This window comes from Orbicella faveolata, unplaced genomic scaffold, assembly GCF_042242905.1.
Source record: "Orbicella faveolata isolate gen_17 unplaced genomic scaffold, um_ofav_v1 contig_35, whole genome shotgun sequence".
In the NCBI taxonomy this organism is placed as follows: domain Eukaryota; kingdom Metazoa; phylum Cnidaria; class Anthozoa; order Scleractinia; family Merulinidae; genus Orbicella; species Orbicella faveolata.
Window position 1 is genome coordinate 17597127 of NW_028301564.1, and position 21013 is coordinate 17618139.

At 41.8% G+C, this 21013-nt stretch overlaps 2 protein-coding genes and 3 pseudogenes across 2 annotated transcripts; all 5 read right to left on the reverse strand.

The window, feature by feature from the left end:
• Positions 1-967: 967 nt before the first annotated feature.
• Positions 968-3525, reverse strand: LOC149103555 (uncharacterized; annotated as a pseudogene).
• A 1674-nt stretch (positions 3526-5199) lies between these two features.
• Positions 5200-8868, reverse strand: LOC149103556 (uncharacterized; annotated as a pseudogene).
• A 399-nt stretch (positions 8869-9267) lies between these two features.
• Positions 9268-9944, reverse strand: LOC149103557 (uncharacterized). Its single transcript, XM_089274193.1, has 2 exons — positions 9939-9944; positions 9268-9891 (listed from the first exon to the last, which is right to left on the reverse strand). The coding sequence occupies exons 1-2, from the start codon at positions 9942-9944 to the stop codon at positions 9268-9270; spliced, it is 630 nt and encodes a 209-aa protein (XP_089130319.1).
• Positions 9945-14463: 4519 nt separating this feature from the next.
• On the reverse strand, positions 14464-16896 carry LOC149103558 (uncharacterized; annotated as a pseudogene).
• A 2963-nt stretch (positions 16897-19859) lies between these two features.
• Positions 19860-20689, reverse strand: LOC149103559 (uncharacterized). Its single transcript, XM_089274426.1, has 2 exons — positions 20570-20689; positions 19860-20374 (listed from the first exon to the last, which is right to left on the reverse strand). The coding sequence occupies exons 1-2, from the start codon at positions 20602-20604 to the stop codon at positions 19975-19977; spliced, it is 435 nt and encodes a 144-aa protein (XP_089130552.1). The 5' UTR covers positions 20605-20689; the 3' UTR covers positions 19860-19974.
• Between the last annotated feature and the right edge of the window lie 324 nt (positions 20690-21013).

A 21013-nucleotide genomic window follows, 5' to 3' on the forward strand; every position in this document is an offset into this window, starting at 1 on the left:
AATATTTTGTGTAAGGTCAGAATACTTTTTGGATCGCTTACACCCCTGTTTGCAAGATTCAGTTGTCCTCACAATAAGTTTGCCAAATTAGAAAGACAGAAAAGTAAATCACAAATTAAATGAGGGCAGTTCAGCATCATTTATTTGGGCAGAAAGTTCTACATCATGGTCTTGTTGTTGCTCGAAAACCTTATCCCCCAAAAATTATATTTGCCCTTATATAGCAAAGACTGTGATACATCACTTTGCTTTCTCCGCAAGCGAGTTCTAACTCTTTGCTCTTGTACACCATACTTTACATGCAAATAAAACGTCGTTGGATTGACAGAAATTCCTTCCTTGAAATCTTTATAAACGAAGCGTTTATTAAGCTGAAGCTGTTTTTCAAGGTGGCTTCTAACACACTGTCAACTGACAGTACTAATCCATTATCCATGTGTGTGGCCGATCAATACCACGACTTTACTTTTGATCCTTATGCAACAATTGTTTCCTTTTAGCGTCTCAAGACGATCATGCATTAATAAACCGTTTCATAAATGACAGAACTAGACACTGGCAGCCCCAAGGGAATTTAACATGCATTAATATTGGTTTGCAACAATTAAACCTTTGTAATCTCTGGTTAAGCAAGATGAACTGATTTATAATCAGTGTGTTTTAAAATGTTACCTTTTTTACAAGGGATTCATGATATTTGTGATAACATGAGAATTAGTTTACTAATTACCAGATCAACGATAGCGCGCATAAACAGAGAACAGAACTAAACCAACACAATGTCTTTCAGCATTTAGCTCAAGACAAGTGATAACGCATGAATATACCTCCCTCTTTAATAGTGCAGTGTGCAAAAAGCAACATGTCTGTTAACAATGTCCTTTTATTTTCACTTTGCACGCATATTAACACTTCACAATTACTACTCCAATGATTTCAACAACGCTACTACAGAAAATTTTCCTCTTTACAACAACTTCTGTCGTTTTACCTCTGCCTCCAAGTCAGTATTGAAACATTGGTTGACAAAACAAAACAACACGTTCCTTTTAAACTGAGTCATCTTTCGAGTAAGGTCAAAGTAATGATTTAATCTCTTAAATCCCTGTTCGCAAGATTCAGTATTCACACCCCTGATGTCATCAAACTTCGGCAGATGCGGGTGATAAAGACAATTCGGATTTTCAGGTGGCATACAAACATCCTCAGTGTGTTTGTAGACATGAAAAATGTCTACTAGAAATTGGACATTATCTATTAACAACTTTGCTCCTGCACTACCATTTTGAGCTTGATTTTGCAAAAAAGGCATCAAGCCACAAGCCCTATTGTACCCTAGGTACCTGAGTCTCTTGAAATGTTCCAAATTGCTACAAAATGTTCTAAGGATAAAAAGAAATACCTGGGTGTAAGATTCGCTTGTAAACATTTCGGTCATATTTACAACAATGCCGCAACACCTTATAAGAGCAAACATGCAAGCGGTTGTTTGGTAGAATAGCAAAATGTTTACTTTCTTTTTACCTCCCTTAGCACTCTGCTGTGTCAAACGTTCATCTTCAGATAACAGACCTGCCTCTGCCCTCGCTGTATTAAATTCCGCCTGAACAGTAACTTTTTCTGCTGTTTCTGCAGTCAGCGACAGGTGATGTTTACAGAATTTTGATGGCTTTTGGCTCTTTCCCTGGGAAGTGGCGAATTCAGGCAGCATTTATATATTTGCAGCAAATCTTTCCTTATTTTCACCTTTTCCATTGGAAGTGCGCACTTTGATCTCTTTAAGTATTTGTTCCCATCAACTGTGACAAATCCTTCAGAGCAGCCCAGTGTCTTGCACTTGTGTGTTACCCACTTATTGTCCAATGCACAAATACATACATCATTTATTTGTTTACGCAGGTCGGTATATAGGCAGCATAAGCTGATGTGGACCTGTGGTTAATTAGGAGTTACAAAATAAATGAAAAAAGAAACCGAATAAACCTAATAATTACAAAAACGTGTAAAATTCTAAGATATGATTACAAGTTAAATTAGAATTCCTAAAAATATTTATAATTTGATAAATCTTTAGTGTAAATTATTGCTGATTGGTTGAAAGAGATTTTGTCAATAACTGTAGAAAGACAACGAAGTTTGTTTTTAAATCCATGGTGGTCTTCTATGGATTTAACTGATTGCGGTAAAGAATTCAAAGCCATTGGAGATCTATGTTTGAACGACAGTTTTCCAACATTAGAGTTTGGTCTGTCCAGAGTAAGTTTAAAGTTGTCACTCATATTGCGTAAGTTAGGACTTTTCTTAATGATTGTTGCAACTTGTTCGGGGCAAAACCCGTAGTAAGCTTTATGTGTCAGACAGAGGCGCGTCTTCTTGTAGAAATAACTTAATGATTTTCAAGAGGGTGGTATCTGTTGTTTGAAGATGAGTTTGGCCGCACTAAGATGAATTTTCTCTAGACCGTCTTGTTTCGCTTCACTGCAATTTCCCCATACACTTATTCCATAGGTCACACTCGGAAGAATACCCTTAATGTAAATTGGTTCTAATATTTGGGAGGAAGGCTTTTAAACCTACGTAATAGCTTCAACTTCTTAGTCATAGATGTTGTAAATGTCTTCCCAAACTACTCTGCATAACTATTCGGTGTTCAAATGTCTGCCACAGTACGAATATTCACACTCCAAGTCAGTCTCGGCCAGTTTGCCCTTGCTGTGATAATAGTTTACTACTATCCAAAGAAACCAAGCATCATTCACTCATTGTTCATTTAACTCCCACTCTTCATCATTTTTACGTGCAAACTCTTGTAATTCACTCAACTGTTCACTGTCTTTTGTCTTAAAGTTTAGGTCGTGAACTTTAGCATGCAATTGAAAAGTGGCTCCGGATACCCAGATATTATTGCTCATATCTTCTAAAAGCTGCGTTGCAAACACCGTCTTTGAAGACACCTGGAAATACGGGTTCCCTGCATGATTCACGTGTTCAAAAATTTTGGAACCTTCTCTACTTATTTTGTAGCTAGGAAAGTATTTCACTTTGCATTTCTCACACTTACCATGAAAAAGTGCTCCAACATAAGTGTGTCCCATTGTGTACACTAAGGAAAACGATGGCCGATTGTCCATCTTTATATTCTTGCCGCAGCATTGCATTTTCTTAGGAAGTAGAATAACTGGCTTGAATGCACTTCTACCGCTCTTTTTGAACAGCTGAGAATTCAAATCCCGTTGTAATAGGATACGAGGCCTGTAACACTTTAAAGACTGTCCTACAGTTTGATTTGTCCGTTAAGTGCAGGTGGTTTCCATCCTTCCAGTCACAACCACTAAGACACACTGATGGTGTTGCCGTATTAATTTCTCTTGTTTGGCTACGCACAAACTCAGCCACTAGTTCAAATCTGTTGGGTGTTCCCTCAGGAAAATGTCCGACTCCAAACAGAAGAGAATTAAATTCTTCGTGATCAACAAGTGAGGGGTTCAGAACCATAGCGGGCTAAACCACTTTAATTTAATTTACAGAAAAAGCACTGTTAATTTAAGTTTTGAAAAAAAAATATTGAGAAGGTTTTTCTTGTGAAAACATGTTTATTCTTTATAGGAATATCATTTACATCATGATATAAGTTATCTTTACTAGTATTATAGTGTTCGTTTTAAGATTTAGTGAAAACAAATACCGTAATAACAATAGTGGACACAGTTCTGTCAAAGCCACTTCATACAGTTTCTTCAAAATATGAACAAGTGCCACCCAAATTTGTTCCCTTAGACTGTGATAGTGAATAAAGCAAGGACCTCCGGCACAATTTATTTGAATTAGACTTTTTGCTTTTCTCCAAATGGTGAGATTTGTTGGAAATTTCTGAACAGCAACTACAACAAGAATAAAAAAAATTAAATGAGCCAGAACAAGGTTCTTTGCACTAATACCTAGAGCTCAACAGAAAGAAAAAATGATTATAATAATGTCGTAACCTACATGTACAACCACATGACAGTCCAACATAACAGTTCAAACTGAACTCAACTAGCCTTCTTAAAAAAGCTTATATTACTATTATGCAAGCCAAAAACATGTTCACCATTCTTTAAAGAAACTGGTCAGTAACCCTATGCAAAAACAGGAGATCATTCCCAAAACTAGTATCATGAAAGTCCCTTAAAGTGGAATTCAATTCAGTAAAATTGTTCACAGAAGCAATTGGAGTCACTGCAAAAAATGTTGAATTGCTGCTTTGTTCAAACATCTTTCTGCCAGTCGCAGCTGAGATTTAAGAACATCTCTCTGTTGAGAAATATTTAAGTTTCTTTGCACTGACACACAACTGCTGCAACTGATATGACTTAAACTGAAAGCACGAGTTCATTGACAATTTCTCAAGGTTAGGGTGGCCCTGAAGACCTTGTAATGCATTGTCAAGACTGATGTTTTGACATTGATCAATGCATAACTCTTCTAACTGCAACATGTCTTTAGTAAATGAAACATCCCTGAGGCATTTCAAGAAGCTGATGTCTAACTTCCTCAAGTTAATACACTGCCCAATACCATTTGCAATATATTCCAAACTGGTCTCATTTCTCAAATCTCTCAAACAGCTGTGTATTGTTAACTCCCTGAAATGTACTGCATGTTGAATAATGGTGTTTTCAAATGACCTTTTTGTAAATCATATGTCGTGTTCAAAACTCCTCCACAATGAAGAATGGTGGCTTAACCTGTAGAAACGTTTGCTAACTTGTGCAACGGTGCACAGAGCTTGATGGAGACTTAACCTTGACAAAATCTCCAGGATGACCTCATCAGGTAAGCAATCGAGAGAACAGGTGGGTGTTAATCCTGAAAACAGAATAAAATGTCGGAAATGTTATGGGTTGTAATCGCCTAAACTCACTTATACAGATGACAGAACTCGATCGATATCACTCGCCATGTGCTCTTCTCAACACGACACATGCCATAATATTTTGAAAACAGTTCCCAACTGTGCGTGGGCTGGTGATGCCTGACCAATCTTACAACATTCGCTTAAACCAAGTCTAAAGTGATATGATTACATTTGCATAACTCGAATCTCGACACTCTCCCCTATTTGATATAAGAAGTTAGATCAAATACTTTAATAGATTTGTGTACAGTGCTCAATATTCACTTATAAGTGTTCAGTTAACAATGCTCAATGTTCGAAGTTCAGTATTCAGCTGCTTCCACGCATGCAAGGCAACAGATATTGTCAGCGGCTGCGATAGCAGCCCTCCTCTGAGGACGAAATTCCTTAGGACATGGATTCATTTGAGACACTTCTTCCCGTTCCTCCTCATCTCCTTGCTGTTGGTCACAGGAGAGCTCCATTGGGCAGAGGTGCTGGATTGCACGTTCAAGGTAAGACTTTCCGGCTCTCAGTCTAATGGCTCGTACAACACCATCTCTGCCCTTAATGAGCTTGTCCACAATGCCAATGTTCCACTTCCCCCTGTTTTGCTCAGGGCTCTGAATAAGCACCATGTCCCCCCGCTGAACGGCCATGTCCTTGGTTTTGTGCTTTAGGTTGTGTCTCTCCCTTAACGACTTGAGATACTCCCCAGTCCAACAACTCCATAGAACTTCTTTGCAACGTTGCATGTATTTTGCTCTCTTCCTCATATCGGAATCCTCTTCGTCTAGGTCTTCATCTGGAATAAGCTTGGATTGACCAAACATGGCACTAGGTGTCAAAATAGGTAACTGTACGTCATCCTCCACATAGCACAGTGGACGATTGTTGAGGGTTTCTTTCACGTCGAGCAGTACTTCGAGCTCATTCCAAAGGAGGCAAGCTCGTCCGATGCCTTTGAACAATGCCCGTTTAACAAGGCCCATGAGCCTTTGGAATTGCCCACCCCACCAGGGTGCACGACTTAGATTGAACTGCCACTTTATACCCTGGTGGGTGAGGTGGTTCTGCAGCTGCTCTGCTTTCATCACTTTACTCAACCATGTCGCTGCAGCCATGAAACTCTTTCCATTATCAGAGTAAATTTTCCTGGGCCTTCCCCTGCGTGCGATAAACCTTTTAAGACTCCTGATGAACTCCTCGGCTGTTTGGTTTGGGAGCAACTCCAGGTGGATGGATCGTGTTAGACTGCATGCAAACAAGATATAAGCCTTCCCGTCCTTCTTTCGTGAAAGCTTGTATCCGATTGGGCCTGCAAAATCCACACCCACCACTTCAAATGGGACTGATCCCACTGTTCTGTCATTTGGCAAACTCGCTGTGGGCAGGTTCGCGAAAGCGGTGAATTGAAATTTCTTGCAACAATAGCAAGCTCTGATGACCTTGGTGAGCTGCCTTAGGCGAGGCACCCAGTACTCTTGGCAGATAAACGTCATGGTGAGACCCAATCCCCCGTGATGGCTTAGAACATGTGCATCATGGACCATTTTCTCTCTCAACAGGGCACTTGGTGGTAGGTAAATTGGGTAGCTTCCTTGTATTCTGCCACGGCACTCATACAACCCCTCGCTGTTCTTCTGCAGGTTGAGTGTCAACTTGTCCTCGTTGAACTTTTCCATCACACTGTAGCTTCTTTGGGCTCTCTTTATCCACCACTGTACTTGCTTGTCTGTCTCAGCTATTGTTAGAGGACCACTGAGTCGTACCGCTTTCTTCAGTTTGCAGTTGTTTAGGAATCTTCTTATCCAGGCTGTCACTCGCACTGTTTTCCAGAAACTGTGCTTCTCTAAAACTTCATCAAGGTCGTCCTTGGTCTCCATAGCAGTGGCAAAGATCTCTTTTGTCAGTTTGGCCTCCGCTTCAGTTTCTTTGTTTGGTTCTGTAAGTAAATCATCTGGCCAACGATCAGGTTCTGTCAACCATTCTGGACCCTTTAACCACAGCTTACTCAGCTTATCTGCTTGACAGCCTCTACTTCCCACATCAGCGGGATTCTGGTCGGTACCAATGTGTCTCCGTTGAATAAAATCTTTATCACGTATCTTGCTTACTCGGTTGGCTACGAATTGCTTGTAGGCACTCCCTTGCCCTCTAATCCAATGAAGGGCCACCATACTGTCGAGCCATCCATGGACCGATCAAACTGGTTGTCCTTCTGGGCATTCTTAACGTTCTCCGCGAGGTTTGCTGCCATGTGTGCTGACACTAGTTCCAGCCGAGGAATAGTGAGCCCCTTTTTCGCCAGGCGCGATTTTGCTGCCAGTAATCCTCTGTTGATGCCTTAAGCTTGGTGAAGCACCGCATACACGGGAGCAGCTGATCCTTTCCCACTTGTGTCTCCAAATGTGTGCAGGTCGATTGCTTCAATAGTTTCTTGATGGCCTGCCAAACTGCGCAGGAATTGAAGGTGGTCTGGAAGGTTTTTCTGGAATTTGTCTCACTGTCTTCTAATACTTTCAGGTACGCTTTCGTCCCATGGGAGGTGTTGGTCACAAACTTCTCGATATAAGAACTTCCCCACGAGGGATATAGGTGATGCTAGACCAAGAGGGTCGTACACTGAAGCGAGAGACCGCAGCATCTCCCCTCTTGGTCACTTCTAGGGGTGCTTGTGGAAACGTTACTGCGATGGTGTCTTCTGTTTTGTTCCAAGGCAGTCCCAACATCTTGGACTCGCTGGGTTTAACTCCCAGTTGCTCTTTGGCATAGCTTTGTTTCTCACCGTCTGTGTTCGGTTCCGCGCTCGTTTCCAACTTAGGCTTGTTTGAATGCCATTTGTGTAGATCGAACTGGGCTTCTCCAAACACTGCAATGGCCGTTTGTTTTAGGTCACGCACCTTGTCCTTTGTTTCCCCACCGGTAATCAAATCATCTACGTACATGCTCCTGTTGATTTCCTCCACTTCTTTTGGGTACCTTTCTTTTAGGCCTTCCAGGTGTTGTTGCAGTGTCCCTCCTAACAAGAACGGTGACTGTACAAGGCCAAACAATGCACGGGTAAATCGCAATACTTCCACATTTGACACATCTCTGTTCTTGATCCAGTGAAATCTCAAGGCGTCTCAGTCTTCCATTCGAATGCGTACTTGTAGAAACGCCTGCTTGAGATCGCCACAAAGCGCTACTAGTTTGAAACGGTTTCACACTAGCACACTCCACAGTAAGTTTTGGAGTGGAGGCCTAGTCTCTAGACAATCATTCAATGAGGGACTTGTCTGACTTGCTTTAGCTGATGCGTCAAACACTATTCGCATCTTTGTGCTCTCTGCTGCTTCCCTTATCACTAACTTGTGGGGTAGATAGAACTCTCTTTCTCCCTGTGGCTCACCATTCACTCTTTCCTCAATCCCTTGTGCAAGTTGGTCTTGTACTATCCTATCATACTCATCCAGATGGCCAGGTTCTTTCTCCAGTTTCTTCACCAGATTAGCTAGACGGCAGAGACTTCCATTTCGGTTGTTAGGAAGGGGCGGGTGGCCAGCTTTCTACAAGAGGCCAGTCTCATACCAACCCTCTGGATGACGTACAAGCTGCTCTTGGAATTCACTATATACTGCCTGTTGATCGCCTGCCGGTTTATCTTCTAGGCCTAACACATCAAGGCTGCACAATTGCTCATAATATTCTGAAGAACTTCTGGTTAGGTATACAATACTCAGATTGGTCTCTGCACCTGGGGACATAATGGTCCAACCAAAGGACGTGAGCTCTGCTACTGGTTCACCTGACTTTCCTACTCTCGGCACTGTGCTTGTCTCTAGCTTCGCATATTCACTGGCGCCCAGGATCACATGAGTTGGCATCTCCTGCTTTGTATCCTCGTCATCCATAATTACACCCCTGAGATGTTGATGCTGCGAGATTACTTCTGTATATCGTGGGTTGGGAACTGTCAGCAGGACACCCTTGTCAACTTTACTCAGGGTAGCAAGCAGGCTGAAGTCTCCCTTGATGTTAGAAATTCGCACCATGTACATTTCTATCTTCTGGCTCGTTGAGGTCATCATCATTTCGATCTTCTTGTACTCCTTGTGATCAGGTTGTCTGTTAAGTCGCTCAATCAATGTAGTTGATGCATATGAGCTACTTGCACCAGTGTCCAATAGAGCTCTACACATAATTCCCTCTACTTCTACCACAACAAGTGGATACACTACTAAGCCCTCCCCTGTTGCTAACATCAGCTGGTTAGAGTTCTTGTCACAAATTGAGGTATGATGTTTGCCATTGCACATCTGGCAACAGGTCTTGCATGGACATTCAGCAGCTCAATACTTTGTTCCGGTACTCAAATACTTTCTTCTATCAGCTACCCCTTTGATCTTCTAACAATCAAGTGATTTGTGTTCTGCCAATTTACAGTAAACACAGGGCTTGGGCTTCCAATCCTCTTGTTTTTTCTGAAATGTCCAATCATCTCCCTTGTCATGCCTCCCAAAGTTCCTACCCCTGTGGCTGTCCAGGGGCACTGGGTTTCTCTCACACCACTTCCTCAAAGATTCTACCAACTGTGGAAACCCCCACTCCTGCCAATCATCATCTAACCTCACGAGGTCCGCTCTGATGCCCGGCAATTTGTCTAGAGTAAGTCTAACATACCCTCTGATTTCTTTCTCCTTTCCCATGCTTTCTAGCGTCTGGATGTTAGTTACTAGCTTCTCATAGAATTCACAAATTCTTGCTGGGTTTGTTCCTGTGATGACTGACAATCCCATTATGCTTTGAACATGAGCATTGGCCACTTCACTCAGTCTACCATATTTGGTTTTTAGGATGTTTTTTGCTCTTGTATAGCCCTCACTGGTAAAAGGGAACCCATCTATGGTGGTTCTGACCCTTTGTACAAGCAACTCTTTCAAGTATGAGAATTTGGCAACTGGGCCAATGTCTGATTTATCTATCTCTGCTTCAAACTGCCCCCAAAACCTCTGCCAGTCTAGGTAGGTTCCCTGGAATTTTGTAATCACAAGTTTTGGTAATTTAGCTTCTGGTTTACCTGCATCACTCGCCTTCTCATCAGCTATTGCCTGAAGTTTCTTCTTAATCTCCCATCTGGTTTTCTCTTCCTTCTCTTAAATCTCTCTTGTTTCTTCTTCCTTTAAACTTCGTTCTAACTCTCCTAGTCCTTTGACCGCCTCTTCGTACTCCACCAAGCTCTTTTTTATTCCTGTGCTCCATGCTCTAATGTCCTCCTCCTCGTCGCCTCGTTCAAGTTTCAGTTCCTGCACTCTGGCCTTTATTTGGTGGCACTCCTCCACTTTGCTTGCTAGAAGCTTGCTATGTCTCTGAATCGATGTTAACGATTTAGTTCCAGCTATTTTCTCTGATTCTTCGTGTCAATTTCAACACTTTCAGTTTGTTTACGATCGTTTTATCCCCTTTTTCTATGATTGTTGGCATCATTCAGGTCCTGGCAGGGTCGCCACTTTGTCGGAAATGTTTCTTCTGACAATATACTTACAAGTTGATTTCAGTCCTAAAACAAACAATGGGTTTTAATCGGCTAAACTCACTGATACAGATGACAGAACTCGATTGATCTCACTCACCATGTGCTCTTCTCAACACGGCACATCCCATAATGTTTTGAAAACAATTCCCAGTCCCAACCGTGCGTGGGGTGGTGACGCCTGACTAATCTTACAACTTTCACTTAAACCAAGTCTAAAGTGATATGATTACATTAGCATAACTCGAATCTCGACAAAAAAGTAAATGAATGGAAGAGGAAAGGACCAAACATACAGTCCATAGGTTTACGGACAGAATAACCTTTTTTGAAGATTTAAGTGACAAGCACTGACCATTATAATATCTCCCTCTAAATAGTGAACTTTGATGTTGCAGAAACATTAATAAAAATAAATTTAAATAACCCGTCAATGTGGTTGTCTGAGATTCATCGGTGTTCTCAGTAGGATTTCAAGAGGGCATCCACCCCAACTTAAGCAGATGGCTGTGACATGAGTACAAACTAAGAAGAGAAGAGAAACTGGAATGCAAAATAGATGGCTATAAATCCTAAGGTAGGTGGTGGTTAATAACAGGGTCCTGCCTTCTAATGAGAACCCTGATTCATAGCACTCTTTATACTTAGTGAACAGAAATAGTTATATTATCAAGAAACTAGACGTACACTATCTTCACTTTCCTCGCCACTTGTTTCATTACCCCTGGTGATGGCTTGAATTTCTTTTGGCTTAAGCAAATGGTAAAATCTATGATGAACTGGTGGGACATAAGACAGGAGCTGCATCAAATCATCAAACTTTGCCTTTGAGATTTCACAGGCAGCTTCATAAAGAGATGGTAACTGAACCTGTTTAAGATCTACTGGGCACCCTCTTCCTCTCTTTTGGAAATCAACCGTTTTCCAAGCCTCCATTTCACTGAGCGAATGCTTGTACGTCATTTGCCATGGATGCTCTCTATGGAATTTCATGCTCTGTATTTTCAACCATGAAACCTTCTCACCATCTGTGTTAGTCTTTCTATTAACCGTGTGCGCTCTCACTTCTTGAAAAGATTCGAAATCACTTTGTTTCATATCCTTTACCACAAATGGTTTGTGTCTTCTGCCTGTTCTCACAAGTTCGTACTATTGTTGTAGAACATAGACTGTTTGTACTTGTCTTCTCCTTTGTTCAATGCTACCAAGGTCTCGATCATTAGGCAGAAAAGAATGCCCACTGTACATGAACTTGTGGACCACACATTCCACTAGTTCACAGTTAATACAATAAATCCAGAATTATGCAACATTGACATTTCTATTCTGCCCACCACCTGTATCTGAAAATGCAATAATATGCTTAACATCCCCACTTTTTTCTTCCTAGTTGTATCTCAAGAGGCAAGAGGCAACATCTTCTGAACCCCTTCCTCCGTCAGTCTCAGGTTACATATGTGTTTTGAGTCCGATAATTAACTCCAACAGCCTTCAGTTTAGGTAAGCGAATTTATTGAACATTGCCCTTTTGCCCGACGCCATAAGCGAGAATCAGTACTATTACATTGTGTCGGTCACGCAAATGAGAATCACATCTCGAGTTACAGTAACTTAAACCCCTATCGTAACAATATGCATGAAGCTTTTCCCTGTTGCCACTTCATTGACCCCAGGTTGTACACCGAAAGTTGACGTTTTTAAAATACAACGTTCGTGCTCAAATATGGCATTGGCAACACTTGTTGCCAATCAAAGGAAATTAAAGAGATACTTGGGTCTTGTGTTGCAAGTTCTTGGTCTGATTTCAGGTTTTTGTACCCGGATTCAGCTTTACACTGGTGTAAATCAAGCTGAACAGTCAGTTCCCTATGCTTTTGCTCATCAGTTTCAGTTTTTAGGCTTGTCTGTAATAAGTCACACCTGTTACAGGTATCACTCTTGGGGCTTCCAAATGATAGATTGAATTTTGTGTTAAATATTTCACGGTAGACATTTTCCTTCACTGGGGTTCGTGATTCTGATTTGCATTTCTCCACGTACAAATCATACATTTCCTTATGGTGAGATCTGATGAAAGATATCTTTGGTTGGGATTATCTTTACCACAATAATGACTTGACTCAGTTAGGAGGCTTTGAATGTGAGCTCGCACAAACTGAACAGGGGTTTTGTTTTTAGGCTCATGTCTACCCCTTTGATCTGTTTGTGGCGATCCCACACTTTGCATTTTCGATGGAGCATGAGGAGGCCTGCCATTAGCTATAGCATAAATGGCCAAGAAAGCCTTTTTGCATACCCGAATAGACATTCCATTGTGGTTTACGTAATATTGACAATAATAATTTCTTTGCAAGTGCAAAGAAGTCTCGCCTTTCTTTGCATACCTTCGCTTTACAGACGTGACTTTCACACTTCCACATAAGAAGGCATTCTGTGCAGTCCAATCTCCAAGCTCCCAAAAACCTTCAAAAACATTTTCACGCCGTTCTTGTGTCACTCTTTCAAAGCACTTCAGTTGGCAGCGACAGTCTACCCAGTTGTTTTGCTGCAAATGTACGTTTCTCGCCTGACTTTGATACTGTTTCATATTCCTTACCTCTGTTACAACGACTCCGTTTGTTTTTCTTCCACTCTTCAGGATTTCGTTTTCTCTTATGGGAATTGCTGCTCGATGATTGCTCACTTTTGTCCGCCATTTTTGTCGATAGCACATGGTACCTCCTAAGTCTGAGCCAAAGGGCAAATGGTCAGCAGTAAAAGGGTTAGCCCATTGTTTCACAAAGAGCTGTGACGAAAGTTACTGTGGTCCAGTGAGTAAGATATATGAGAGAAAGTTATCTTCATTGCTGGCTACATGGTATGTGGTACGCAGTGAGTGATATAGTGAAGACAGGAAGTTGTGTTAGTTGCTGTGGTTTGCACTGGAATCAGACCACAACAGCTGGAAGTATGACAAAATTTTTGATATATCAAAAGTGATGATATTCTGATATTATGATATTCTGCAATATCGCACCTCACCCACAGTGAGTAACATATACAAGAGAGGAAGTTGTCTTAGTAGCTGGCTACGCGGTATGCAATGGGTAAGATATACGAGAGAAAGTTATCTTAGTTGCTGGCTACATGGTATGTGGTACGCAGTGAGTGATATAGTGAAGAGAGGAAGTTGTGTTAGTTGCTGTGGTTTGCACTTGAATCAGACCACAACAGCTGGGAATTATGAGGATTATTTTTTACACTCCTTCTATCTAGAAGTATGTAGTCAAACTGAAAGAAACAAATTACAATTACTTTGAGGCTCTGTGCTGTAATTGTCGTAATTGACCTTGAACTAATAGAAACTGAAAATATGTTATAATTCTACCTACAATTCTTGTAATCCTTTCCCGTCCGTAAACCTTGTGTTTAAGTTATGATTCTTTCTCTGTATGAACTTAGCGTCTCTTAATGAAATAACATTCTCTCTGCGAGATTCGAACCACGGGATCCCTTTTACAGAGGTATGTCCCTAGAACCTTACATAATCCTGCAAGGACTTAAGATAACTTCGTGTTCGTGCAAAACATGCTGGCTATGCAGTACGCAGTGTGTAGTGAGTAATAGATGGAAGGGAAGAAGTCAGCTTAGTCACTGGCTTCAAGTTTTGCGGTAGGCAGATAGAAATGAATTCAAGTTTTCAGTACAGCCACAAATATGTTTATTACAATCTGATAGACTTCTAATAGTACGATGTTTGTACTCTGTAGCAAAATTGTAAAATATTGACATGTGTCGATGGGCAGTCAATTATAGAATAAACTATTAATGTAACAGATCTCGTGGGAAGAAGACAGTGAAAACTTGAATGGTAAAAAACAGTTCGCTATTCAGATGAAATGCGATCATTTTAACTAAAATCTCCTGTTGGAAGGTGTCCTTGTATTACTAAAGTAGTCTTTATGTTTTCAGTTACAGTAGGATGGTGCGGGCAATCGTGCTTTAATGTATACTGCTCTAATGAGCACATTTCAGTGTCAAAGTGTTGGATTGCATTTGGTCTGCACTTGATGAACATGACACTGTCCTTGGACTATCCTCTGAACCGTATGGACACAGCACTGCCATAGTTTGGTACAAGGGCTTCAGCGACTCCTTTAAATTTGGCAACCATTATGTTACAGAGCTCTTGTGGGGCAGTTTGTGTAAACCCTCTGTAGAGAACTACAGTTCCTGGAAATAACAGCAAGGACGATTTTACTTGGGTTTGTCGAGGTTGTGAATGATGATCTTCAACTGATGTGCTAACTATGGAGTTGATGACCTAGGGAAGAAAGATTAGCTGGAGTTCAATTCATTCAATATGTACAAAGTGATTATTGAAACCTCCCAAGAGTATTTCAGCATTTAAATCTTTGGTCGGAAACACCAAGTGAGTTTTTACAATGTTTTTGTTATGCACAAATGGTGCAAACTTTGTCTGACTCACGGGCACAAATTTTGAGAAAATACATACCCGGCAGTTAGAAATTCTTTCTCGAAGATATGTTTGTTGTTTGTTGTTTAATTGCCTGTGCAGTTCATCAAACGGAAGCATTGATGTAATAGCGAACTTGCAGTTAGCGAAACAATCCGTAAGCGTAAAGACCATATTTTATAATTTCTCAAAGTAATGTGTGTTGACATTAAAGGTTATTCAGGATACTCCAGCATAGTGAATTCTTGCTAATATTAAGGTGATGTACACAGTAAATCGAAAGCAAAATGCTGAGGTGCAGGCCGGCTGCCCTTTCGGCAAACGGAAAGATGCTGGTATTCAGTGTTTGGAGTCTCGTGGCTGTTATGGACGGAACGAAGAAACCAAAGTTATGACTTACGATGAGCTGAAAGAGAAATATTTATGGAGTAGAGAGTTTAGTCTGGGAGTTAAAGGAGCGTTGTGCACCCTCATCGAAAAGGATGTTAGTTTCAGAGTGAGTATGGCTATGGCCAACAGTTGCTACAGTGGTTTTCAAGAGTGAGATTTGGCCACTGTTGACTGGGACCTTTGTTTGATTGATCCGTGCAAGAGAAGCATGTACTTGGTAGGGTGTTTCTCCCATAGAAGTGTGAGGACTGTGAGTGGGAGCAGCAGTATCATTTGTGGTCTGAGGGCTGTTGGCAGGATCAGTGGGGCCCAAGCAAAGACTTGTGTGATGTTTCCCTTTTCATTTATGGCAGCGGAATTTTGACTGACACACAGAAGACTTGTGCTTCCCCAAACAGTTGAAACAATGTCCAAGAGTCTTAACCCTTGCCCATCTCTCCTGAGCATCAGTGACTACTTGACAACTGTAGGAGGGGTGGGGACCCTTGCAGTACAGACATTTTTTAGATTCTGGCTTGCTAGATTTCCTGGAATAAAGCTGTTTTTCTTGTGTTTGAGTGAGGAAAGAACCAGTAATTGTAGGGGTGACTCTATACGGGGTGTCATTAAGTTGGGCACCTGCTTCAAGGATTTGAATTTCCTTTACAATAGGTTCTCTCAACTCCTGGAATTTCCATTCAGGGTTGTCAAGTTCACGAGCTAAGTTCTTTCTCAACTCATGGGGTAATTTTCCCAGGATAACTGGGACAAGGAGATCCCCATAGCTTTCGTGTGATCTTGCAAGCGATTCTCCATAGTATCATAAGACAGTTGCAACCTTGTTAACTGATTGGCTGGGCTAGCGATTTCCAGGAGAGCTTGCATGTGGGCACTTATTATCTTACTGGGTTGCCCAAAACGTTCCTTAAGAAGTTTTACAGTCTGTTCATAATTGGCATTGCTTAGTGGGAAACCAGCTATAGCTCTTGATGTGTCCCCTGTTAGTTGAGCCTTCAGGTAACTAAACTTCTGCACTCCCCCCAGCGTAGTGTTAGAATGAATAGCTGGTTTGAATGAATCCCAGAATGCGGACCAGTTGTGAGGATTGTAAGAGGAGGTAAGTAAATTTAAATTGGGAAGGCGGTTACTGTGGTTAGTATTCAATTGAAAAGCCAGAGGTGGTGACTGTGTGTTCAAGGGTGATTGAGAATTCTGCAGATTATTAACAGTTTCCTCAGAGGCTGCTTGACTAGTGGATGGGGCATTTTCATGAAGAGTTGGGATCTGACAGGTTACTTCACACGAGTAGGGTCTAATTCTAAACCAATTGTGGGGATTCCTAATGTGTGGGCGAAGGAGGCTGAGTAGCAGATTTCTTAGGAGATAATGTCAGATGAATAAATCTACTTATCTGGCTGGTGGTATCTAGAATTTTCCCTCACACTCACTTATCCTCATCAGGCCCATGAGGACTCTTGAGGCCGGCTCTAGAATTTTCAGGCTAAGGATAAACTTCAGAATACTCGGCCACAATATCGTGACATTAATGTTCTGCTCCCCCAGTCCCGCAGTCGATAAATATTTGCATAAGGAAACAAAAGAGAAATACTTAGGAAGCATGCTCCTGCAGTCCTGCAGTCCCGTGGTCGTTAATTTTAAACCCAGTCTCTTGGCGGACATATGTTACTGGCCAATAGGCACTATAACATATACTTGTCATACATAATTCTCAACAAATTCAAAACAGACTCAAACCACTGCATTCATCAAAAACAAAAAATATCGCCCGAAAATATCGCATGGTCCCGACTTGCTGCCCCTGGGTCTCCGAGGATGTATTAACTCGAATTCGAATTTGAAAATGTTTCATAAGCTTTGAGCGATGGAAAAAGGTCACAGAGTGCTTTGTTCGATAAAATGTGTCGAAAGCTAATGTATGACTCCATGACCCAAAAAGTGAACGTGATGCGCTAATAATAGTGAACGGCACATTGCGAGGTGAGGTGTTAAAAAGTCTTACCATTTTATACTTCCATCCTTCTTGCGGCAGAATGTGATTACTTCAACGGAATGAATCATAGATGGGCTTTCAGACTTTACTCTTCCAAAACATCAAATGTTGCTTGAGCATGAAGGAGAAACTAAATTTGGCGGCAACAAAATCCAATTGTGTTTTGTAGTTTGGTGAAATGTGACTCTAGCATTATGAAATGTATTTCATGCAGGGATATATAATTTCAACAAAATTGCATATTGCTTTACATTCCATTTATCTGGACACTGAGAGGTCTGGAAGATTGAAAGATACTTCCAAGCCGTAACGTGCCTTGAAAGATGCCAAATGCTTCTTTTTGTGATTAACCATGAGTCAAACAAAGTCAAATGTACTTCGCACAAAAGTTGACCCCTCTAATAGTCCTTCAGTCTCTAAACTAAACACAGTTTGCAAGGTGGGATATCTCTGATTTGTGGTAGTTTTTATGTCTTCTTCCCTTGTTTCCGAAATTATAACTATGAAGCTGTACCTATGTCAAATTTTCTAGGTCAACAGTCAAGCTTTGTTTGCTAGAGCACTTGAAGAAATCGAAACCAGACAAGTTGTTGTTGGGATAAATTTTGGCCACGCAGAATGGCCGATTTATTGATTAAAACTAATATGAAATACAATGTAACAAATTACTATTTGTTAAGCTCTTGCAAAGGTGAGGGCACGAGAAAAAAGGCCACAAGCCTCCAGAATGGAGGCCCGCCCCACCCGAAGACTGTTGACCCGAAAAGAGACCAGTGTTTAAGTGTTAAACTTGTGAAATGGCCACAGCACCTGTGCGTGGTCTACAGTGAAGAATAGCCTACGTTAGTTGAAAGACTAGGTACATGAATATACTTTAAAAACGCATTAGATTTCCATTGGCCCAACTGGCGAATCTGTGAGTCGTCAATAGCGCTCATAGGGGCCGCAACCAATCAGTGTGCAGGGATTATACCATGTGACCAAAAATTTCCCATACATTCTCTTAAATTTTAAAATCCAAGATGGCGCATTGAAAGGTAGAAAATGGCGCCCACCGGAAATGACGTCATCGCGCATGCCCAAATAAGGCAAGAGACAGGAAGTGAGTTTAACAAATGATTTTTATTGATTACAGGAAGTGAAAAAATTACATTGGTGTGTATCCGTACGGAAATGACATGAAAGTGTTCGTGTCAATGACACGTTTGTCGAAGACGAGTCCATGTCGTTTAGTCTGTGTGATGACTGAGATGTTTGGTGGCGGGATTTCTCCAGAAGAAGTTGGAGTTGACGACGTTGATATTGCATTGTTCATCATCCTCGAGAGGTTGTGTGAGTTCATCGAGTAGATTTTGTCTCATGACGTCATAATTGAGTTGCCTGGATCCTGGTACATTGAGTGAGAAGCCTCGTACTTTGCAGCAGACTTTGCCTTGGTTGGTTCTGTATCCGTAATTTTTGGGTCCACCAGCAGTGAAATCGGTGATGAAATCGCCATCGTTGAGTTTGTTGGTCATCTCGCCCAGGTAATCACCTAGCGGAACATCGGCTTGACCTGGTTTGTGTGAGTAGATGACAGAGTCCGTGTCAAAGTAGAGAACTTGTTGCTTTAACTGTTCCAGGTAGCTGTACAATTTGAGAAGAGCCCAACAGGTGGTGAAAGCTGCGATGAAGATGTTGATTCGTCCGTTGTCGGGTTGGTTGTCTTTGAGTTCGGTGTGGACGATTTCTAGAGTTTCGTCATTGGCGATTCTGACTTGTCGTATGTTGTTGAAGGGATTGAAAACGAGTGCAAAGAGTTGCGCTGCGTTGTAGACGACTTGGGTGGTGGGTTTGTGTAGATTTTCACCGAACTTGCCCCAGAAGGAGTTGAGCATGAGTTTGGCGGTGGCTTTGCGTCCGGGATTTTTCTGGATCATGGCTGGGTCTAGAGCGATGCCTTCTTTCTGTTGGTATTGGTGCACGTACCGTGCCTTGTCTTCGGGGGTGTTACACCAGTTTGGGTAGCCAGCGGATTCCTGTTTGATTTTTAGCCAGGTGTTCACATAATCGGCGAACAGTCCTTTACGGCGTTGTTCAGGTGGGAAATGGTGGACTTCGTGGATCTTGTTGAGCGTGTATCCCATGGCAATGGCTTTCTGGATTTCGGGTGTGCACCAGGTCCCTCAGAGTGTGCGTTGCTCGGCCATGTGAGGGCAACGATGCAATTTCTCTAGGAGTGGTTTGGTCATTTCGTTTTCCACACACGAGTGGCAGAGTGGGAAGGTGAGTTTACCTCCGTACCGAAAAGGTGAAACGGGATGGTATAGTTCGTGAGGAGGTAGTATGTCCACTTTGGCCATTCCGAAGTAGTGATGGATGTCTTGATCTTCGGGGTTGATGATGACTTGTGGGTGTCCTACGGGGTATTCGCATTCCTTGTTGACCCATGGGTAGAGCGATGTCACGTCGACGTACTTGGTTTTAGAGACCTTAAGCAAACACTTGAGGCGGTTAGGTGGAGGCGGCGATGGCTGCGCAGGAGTTGGGTTGAGACCGCCTCCTCTTGGCGCGAAATTAGAATATTAAGCTTTCGTAGAAGCGGTGGCGAGCAACGGCTGTTTTGCTTTCGTTTTCAGTTGTCCAATTTGACTTTGTTCGTGAATTTTACGAGCATAATGGCAACTTTTCGAGAAGTCCGAGACCTTCTAGCTGTTGCATGCTTTGAGGACATCATAGACGAGGATGAATTTCTGTTGCTGAGGGATCTACACACGTCGAAAAATCTTTACTTTCCTTACGAAGACTGAATCAGCCTTTTCTTTACTAGTGCAACCAAGGTCACTGGCCTCTGCCTCCTCCCATTTTTCTGATATTTCTTCCATCAGAATATCCATCTCGCTATCTTCGATTTCAACTCCACTCAGTTTCGCCTGACTGTGATGTTTTCGTTTCGCCTTGAATTTGTCCAGCAGTAGTTTGAAATGTTCCTGTACGTTTTTCCGCTTCACCTGAAACTTCACGGAGGTTTCGTCATTCAGACGATCCGTGATGGCATTCCATACTTTTCCTTGATCTACAGTCCTTGGTTTGAAGATCCATGGTTCTGAAGTTCTGACTTCTTTCGCTAGGATCAAATCATGTGCTTCTGTCCACTCCATGATCGAGCTAGATGAGAGAAAACAAAAGCTTATTAAAAACAGGTCCTGTCTAACGATTCACCTTTCGGAAATATTCCAAAGTTATAGAGACAAATTGGAAGAACAAAATAGCATTTTGTACCAGCAAGTACTTGCAATCTAAAGTTTTAAAGTCTACAAGACGTGAACATCACTCGGAACAATGTGAATCCAGGAAACTCACCCATTTCTTTTGCTTTTCTCTCCTTCGCTTGCCATCTTTCTTCTTCACTCACACCTCCAGTGTGAAGTGAGATTTTCGCTGTAAAGCAAATGAAATATCAAATATTTGCAAAAAAAATACAAAGAGACTTGTCAAAAAACATTTTTTAACTTTATAAAAAGTTTCTGTGTATTTTAGGCGCTACAAATGGGAAAATAAAGCGACCGTCTCTCAAGGCGGCCAAACCTACCTTTCTCGCCGCCGCCACTGTTGGAAGACGTGGGCAACACTCAACCTGATTATGCTAATTAGCTCGAGAGCGGGAAATTTTACTTCCGGTTGGCGTCCACCTCGCCGCCTCCAGTGTTTGCTTAAGGTCTCTTTTTTCTCCTTGGGCCACGTCGGTCACGTAATGCAGTTTGACGGCGTTCGTGCGACCTCCGAAGAAGGCTTCTCATGGCTTGA